Below are 7,595 nucleotides of genomic sequence, written 5' to 3'. Positions count from 1 at the left end.
ACACTTTTATCCAAAGGGACTTACAGTTGTGCTTGTATACATTTTCACATGGATGGCCCCTGTGGGAATTGAACCCACAATCCTGGCATGTTGCGCTGCAGGAAGTGAGCCATTTTTTTATATTTCACATTCTATACATGTACAGTTGAAGTCGGAAGTTTACATACACCTTAGCCAAATACATTTAAACTCACTTTTTTCACAATTCCTGACATTTAATCCTAGTAAAAATTCCCTGTCCTAGGTCAGTTAGGATCACCACTTTATTTTAAGAATGTGAAATGTCAGAATAATAGTTGAGAGAATGATTTATTTCAGCATATATTTCTTTCAGCACATTCCCAGTGGGTAAGAAGTTTACATACACTCAATTAGTATTTGGTAGCATTGCCTTTAAATTGTTTAACTTAGGTCAAATGTTTTGGGTAGCCTTCCACAAGCTTTCCACAATAAGTTGGGTGAATTTTGGCCCATTCCTCCTGACAGAGCTGGTGTAACTGAGTCAGGTTTGTAAGGCCTCCTTGCTCGCACACGCTTTTTCAGTTCTGCCCACACATTTTCTATAGGATTGAGGTCAGGGCTTTGTGAAGGCCACTCCAATACCTTGACTTTGTTGTCCTTCGGCCATTTTTCCTCCAAACATAACGATGGTCATTATGGCCAAACAGTTATATTTTTGTTTCATCAGGCCAGAGGACTTTTCTCCAAAAAGTATGTTTTTTGTCCCCGTGTGCAGTTGCAAACCGTAGTCTGGCTTTTTTATGGCGGTTTTGGAGCAGTGGTTTCTACCTTGCTGAGCGGCCTTTCAGGTTATGTCGATATAGGACTCGTTTTACTGTGGATATAGATGCTTTTGTACCGGTTTTCTCCAGCATCTTCACAAGGTCCTTTGCTGCTGTTCTGGGATTGATTTGCACTTTTCGCACCAAATTACATTCATCTCTAGGAGACAGAACACGTCTCCTTCCTGAGCGCTATGACGGCTGCGTGGTCCCATGGTGTTTATACTATTGTTTGTACAGATGAACTTGGTACCTTCAGGCGTTTGGAAATTGCTCCCAAGGATGACTTGTGGAGGTCTACAATTTATTTTGTGTAGTCTTGGCTGATTTCTTTTGATTTTCCCATGATGTCAAGCAAAGAGGCACTGAGTTTGAAGGTAGGCCTTGAAATACATCCACAGGTACACCTCCAATTGACTCAAATGATGTCAATTAGCCTATAAGAAGCTTCTAAAGCCATGACATTATTTTCTGGAATTTTACAAGCTGTTTAAAGGCACAGTCAACTTAGTGTATGTAAACTTCTGACCCACTGGAATTGTGATACAATTCAGACTATAAGTGAAATAATCTGTCTGTAAACAATTGTTGTGTCATGCACAAAGTCGATGTCCTAACCGACTTGCCAAAACTATAGTTTGTTATCAAGAAATGTGTGGAGTGGTTGAAAAACGAGTTTTAATGACTCTGTATGTAAACTTCCGACTTCAACTGTAGTCAGAAATATCTGTTTGTTTCTACAAAGCCTTCACAGTCTGACAATAAAGCAGCCCATTGCCCTGAGACATGGCTGACTTCAGTAAGGTCTACATACATGTCTCAGGGCAAGGCAGCCCCCCATCTTGGTATCTCTATAACTCAGTGAACTCAGAATATGACATGAAAATGCACTACAGGCACATACCTGTACAGATCTGACAAGGGAATATTAGTGGGAGGTTTTCAAGTACCTGCAATAGCATTCCTTAAAATACAGGGCAAAGGGAAACTCATAGGTCTTGGGAGTTGGGTCTGCACCCACAAGATCTGAGGCTCCATGTCACAGGGAAAACTGTCTGGAATTCAGCTTGTGTGTTTTGATAAAGCTTGCAATGTGAGTCATAGTCGCACAAAGGTCAGATTTGAAATCCTATGCTGGATTTTCAAGGAGTACAGGGTGTGTGTATGGGATAGAGTGAGGAGGCTGATGTGCGGAAGAGCATGAGCATGATACATGTTAGCTTGGCATATTCAATAACTAGCCTCATCAAATCTGGCTTGAGTCTAAGCCTTAAAGGCCCAATCTTGCTACATCCATTTTTGGATTTATAAATTAATGATATCCCATTGATTCTTGAATAATATAATTTATTATTGTCTCATGAGTTCAACTGTACTACCCCATCAGAACTCAAAATAAAATATTATTTTACTCTAATGTTTGTAAACGAAGTCAATGTGTCACGTTCCTGACCTGTTTTCCTTTGTTTTGTATTTATTTTAGTTGGTCAGGGCGTGAGTTGGGTGGGTTGTCTATGGTTGATTTTCTATGTTGGGATTTTGTGTTCGGCCTGGTATGATTCTCAATCAGAGACAGCTGTCAATCGTTGTCCCTGATTGAGAATCATACTTAGGCAGCCAGGGTTTCACTTGTGTTTTGTGGGTGTTTGTTCCTGTGGAGGTTTTGTTGCCACACAGGACGGTTTCGGTTTTGTCACGTTGGTTGTTTTTTGTATTTTGAAGTGTTTTGTTGACTTTCATTAAAAGAATGAACACTAACCACTCTGCGTTTTGGTCCCCACCTTCTGTCAGCGAGGACAGCCGTAACACAATGTAAACAAACACTATATAGCCTCAACATGGTTGAAGCTATCATTTTGATATCATGGATGGTCAGTCCTTGCATCCATAGCTCTGTCTCTGAATTTGAATGGTGTTATATTTCTCCAGACCCATTGCTCAGCTTTTTATAGAAACAGGGGCTGGGAGCATGCTTTGTTATTGTTTCAACTGCTGATTGCCCCTTCAAATGACACTTAAGGCTCTATTCAATCAGATCTGCTTTAGCCGACATCTGCATAGCGGTTGTTTTGGCGGTGTCAAAGGTGGAACTGTGATAGAGCTGTAAAATCCACAAGCGGCTTCTGGCATTATACCTAAAGCAGACATTGCCATTGGTTGCACTGAGTCGCATTAAGAGAAATCCCATGCAGCCTTGTTTACAAGTTCGAACACTGGAACGTGATATGTAATCTACACCTCGATTAGGCTGATAGAAAATCATGAAACTAAATAATGCGGATTTCTAGTTGAGCGTCATTATTTCTATTTAGCCTACACTTTCTCATTCTGAACTTCTAACGCAAATGGAACATGTGTGGCTTCCTGACAATGATCAAGAGCAGCTGCTCACTGATTTGACAGCTCCAATGCAGTTACACCTCTGACACCGCCAAAATACCAGCTATGCGGATGTCGGCTATTGCCTGGTTAATGCTTGATCTGATTGAATCTAGGTCTCACACCACATTTTAACCTCCTGTTCAGCACCATAATGAACATGGTTAATAGAAAAAAAATGGTGGAATTACACTTAAGTTAACTGACATTCAATTAAATGAAGATTATTTGTTACACTGTGGGCCCATTTACAGAATGACAGGGACAGAATGGTCTTCTAATATGCCATCACAACATGTCTAAAATATCTACATGGCATATTTAAATGTTATTTAGCTAACCTATCGTAGCAGGCGTAAAATAAACGCCTGAGTGGGACACCCCACATTCGGGTCATGACGAGAAAAAAAACTGTTGGGAGAGGTTGTATTCTGCACAGTTCAACCAATCCAGTAAATGTGGAGGAGGAGTTAAGAGTCTGATTCTGATTGCTAATATTTTGGATGGAAACAACGTCAAAGAGCAAGCTAGCTAACAAACGTGCCGTAGCTAGCTGCTAGACAGATATTAGCTAGTGTTGTCTAGCGACAATGGAATAATCTGGGAAAGTTGTCACTAACAAAATTGGTATGTGGTTTCTGTCGATTTTGTGGCAAGAATTTAATCTCGCTGAAACCTACACGAGGGTGGCTCTCCAGGAACAGGGTTGGAGAGCCCTGAGCTATGGTCATCATCAGATCATCATGGAGCATATGACTGTCTACGCTCTGAGGCACTAAAACAATGAAAGCACCATATCATAGTACAGCAGCTTGAGACAAAATACAGAGACATGACATTAGAAAATAGACAGGTATATTTCAAACCTTTCATTTTTGTGTAATATGACTTCCCAACATTCAAAAGGGGGTGGGTATAATTTGTGGAACGTTCCAACAGGAATCTGTTCCAAAAACTTCATAACAAGGTTGCCAACAAACAAAGCATACAAAGTTGTAGGGAGTGGGCTATTTAATTACGTTTTTCGGCAGCTAATTAGCTAGGTGAACTGATCATGCTACTTTGTATGCTTTGCTTGTTGGCAAACCATGTACTTTCCAAAGTTTTTGGAACAGATTCCTGTTGAAACGTTCCACAAATTACACCCACCCTTCAAAAGGCAGTGTTTAAGTGGTATATAAATTAATATAAAATGAGTGAGTAACCCTTTATTACAGTCGGGTAAGTACTAGGTACTGGTAAATACTTGGCAACAAATTGTACTATTTGGTATAGTAGCTATTGGTAGTCCGAAGAAACAAAGTAGTCTACTCTAAAAATACATAAAAATGGCTGAGAAATATAATGCCTAGTGTTCCCTGCTAATTATTTCAAGTACCATGAGGTTATGACTGCATTAACCTGATATGAAGCTGGTAATACTATATGATAACATAATAATAACAAAATTCTAACTTTAAATATCTAGCTAGTACTTACCGTGCTGTTAAATAAAGTTACCAAAATGGGTTTAAAATAAAAAAAAGTTTAACAATTTGTTTAGACCTAGAACTCTACTCCAAATGTGCATTGTATTTGAATTATACATTTGACATGTTTAGGCACTTAAAAAAGAAACTACAAAGTGCTGTCTATCAGCATACAGCAAAGACAGACAACTATCATAGAAACATTGTTGAAGTAATTGTCCAGTGAAAATCTCACTTTTAAAAAGTTTATATTCTGTTAACTCACACGCAAATAAATGTTGTTGACTCATATTTGTGGTCAAAGCATAAATTGGAGAAAACACACAACCCCCCCCCCCCCCCCCCCCTTAAACTCAAACAGACAGTTTAAAAAATGCTTGCTATTTCCACATAGAGGATGAGGTCATCCTCATTGAGCTTGAGCTGGCCAATCAGCAGTCTATTCGCATGAATATTTTTTATACCGGTATACGCCCACACCATTCTGTTGTTGGGGTACACCCACACCATTCCAACACAGAAAAGCTGCTTTTTAACATACTTGAAAACATTTAAAGGAAAACAAAAATCACTCATACTGTATTGTAATTAATTTTTGGTCATATTTCATAGAAATCGGGAAACACTGGACAGTTACTTTAAAAGATCTATTGGATTTACCCAGTCTTTGGTGATTACAAGAGACCCTCACAGGACATACTGTACATATTACATATTACACATTTTTTATACATTATCTTGCTGAGAACATCACATTCTGGTCTATGGGGGAATTACAATATTTGGGTCAATGACAAGGTGCTTTTCCAACATTAATTCAGTTTCTTTGGCAGCTTCTTCCACAGATTCTCTTGGTTAGAAGGATACTGTATAGTATTTGGGGCTCTTTGGGCGTAGCTTTATACACGGAAAAAATGTATACCATTGTATTCCACACTGCATAAAGAGATGGAATACCAAATATATTGGTCTATGAGACAGGAAATACATTATGGCCATCAGAACCACAATATACAAAAAACATAATAGTAAAAGGTGCAATTTCAGACAAGGACATTATTTGAGACAATTCTTATTGCATGAGAGCTGAATTTCAGACAAACGAGAGATCACATACGGTATATCCCAAATGATACAATATGCATCAACAGTCAAACACTCTAGATTCACGTTTGCCGTGGTATTGAGTCTAGAGGCAAGATTTGACTACACTGTTATAAATGTATACAAATTTCAATACATTTCAAATAATCCAGTTAAACACGACAGGGGATTCATCCCAATTCTCCACACTTCTCCCAAACTGTGCACACACAACCTGTCATGGATTTAACATAAGCTATGCAAGCACATGACTGCTAAGGAAGGACAACATCAACAATTAAACGTTGCCCTTTCAATCAGTTACAGTAAATTACAAAGGAAAAGAACAAGAGAATAATTAACCAAGGCACATTTTCACACAAGTATCCCATTGAAATCAATTAATGATTTATGTGGAAGTTAGAGTTGTGCAAGCTTCTCAACCCTGAATTAACCCCTTAGACAAGATGCTTAGAGGCATCAGAAGGCCCCTCCATCAGATTTGAAATTGAGGATCTCCGCAGCCAGCTTCTGGGAGTCCATCAGGTGAGGGAACATCCCCATGACCGTATCTACTTGGTGGGGGTTGAAGATAGCCTGCAGTTTCTTACGGAGCTCCTCTCTGTCTGTGTCAAAGGCAGAAGGTGGAGGTGGCTGGGCCCAGGAGTTGAGTTCCTGCTGATTCCTGTAAGAGGAGCATGAGTGGGGGGCCCCATGCGGGGTAGGGGGGTGATGGAGGTGGGGGCTCGGGGGGAGGCTACACGATGCCCTAGCCTGGGGGACCCCGCCATGGAAGGGGTCTGACCAGTACTTCTGGGGGTGCTGATGGGGGTGGAAATTATGAGCCCCCACCCCGCCTTGCTGGAAGTTGCAGGGGAGGCTGTAGTGGTGCATGTTGGGTGGGAACAGAGAAGGCGAGTAGGTGTCATACCTTGGCTGGGATTGGGACTCGAGGTGTGGGTTGCTATGGTGCTGCTGCTGCTGGGGACCTGTGAAGGGAGCCAAATGGAAACAACACCTGCAGGGCTGGAGGCTGTCCTGGGCCAGCCTCTCTGGATGCATGCCTGGATGTCTGGAACCAGAGGGGAAGCCCTGCTGTTGCTGCTGCTGCCTGGGACTGAAGGACTTGCTGTGGCCTTGGGACATATCTGAGTACTGGCTCTCATAGGTGCCAAAACCAGAGTCCAGGCACTCATGGGAGATGCTGGCATAGGGGAGGTCAGTAGTAGCGTAGGGGGAGAGCATACTGGGCCAGTCCATTTGTCCTTGGCCTACTGCTGTGGGGCTGCGGGCCTGCTGGTTCCTACTGGAGTGTGGCCCATCCCAGGACAGCAACATGTTCTCAGTTACCTGGCTATTGGGACCCTCCCTCAGGGAACCGCGGTGCTCCAACGTCAGCCTGTGCTCCAGGTCATTCTCCAGAGAATAGGAGGGAAAGGGGCTCGGGTCGGACTGGGGGCCCCTCAGGTGTGACATCATGTGATTCCGGTCCTCTTTTACTGAGGAGAGCCTTGCCTTCTCCCTGAGCTCATCAGCCAATGAGCAGTGGGATTGGTGAGTGCGCTCAGGGTGGTAGAACTTACACTTTACGCCGTACGTGCACTTTTTACCTGAAATAGAAAACATAAATGAGAGTTACTAAACATGACAGTTACAGTATTTCTACCTAAATCTAAAAAACAATTCTACAGGAGAAAGTATCTTGACTCTTCATAAAGAGTCTCAGATTAGAAGAGCTGATATAAAATCAGTTATGCCTAATGGAAACCTGATCCTAGATTAGTACTTTGTGTTTCTCTTCTGCTTCAACAAGACAGGTTTTAAACTAAGCGTCAGTATTCAGACAATATAATTAGAACCCTATGGTATCTCACTCATATAT

The 7,595-nt window shown here is 41.5% G+C and overlaps 1 protein-coding gene across 1 annotated transcript in view; it reads right to left on the bottom strand.

Annotated features, from left to right (window-relative positions):
* Window positions 1–3,932: 3,932 nt before the first annotated feature.
* The window catches only part of LOC139573892 (endoribonuclease ZC3H12A-like), a 14,656-nt gene continuing 10,993 nt past the window's right edge, over window positions 3,933–7,595 (bottom strand). Inside the window, exon 6 of the mRNA XM_071397850.1 lies at window positions 3,933–7,323. Coding sequence (XP_071253951.1) covers window positions 6,194–7,323 — 1,130 coding nt within the window. The 3' untranslated portion in view covers window positions 3,933–6,193. The remainder of the gene's footprint in view (window positions 7,324–7,595) is intronic.

This window comes from Salvelinus alpinus, chromosome 4 (assembly GCF_045679555.1).
Source record: "Salvelinus alpinus chromosome 4, SLU_Salpinus.1, whole genome shotgun sequence".
NCBI lineage: Eukaryota > Metazoa > Chordata > Actinopteri > Salmoniformes > Salmonidae > Salvelinus > Salvelinus alpinus.
This window is presented reverse-complemented; position numbering and strand designations above follow the sequence as displayed.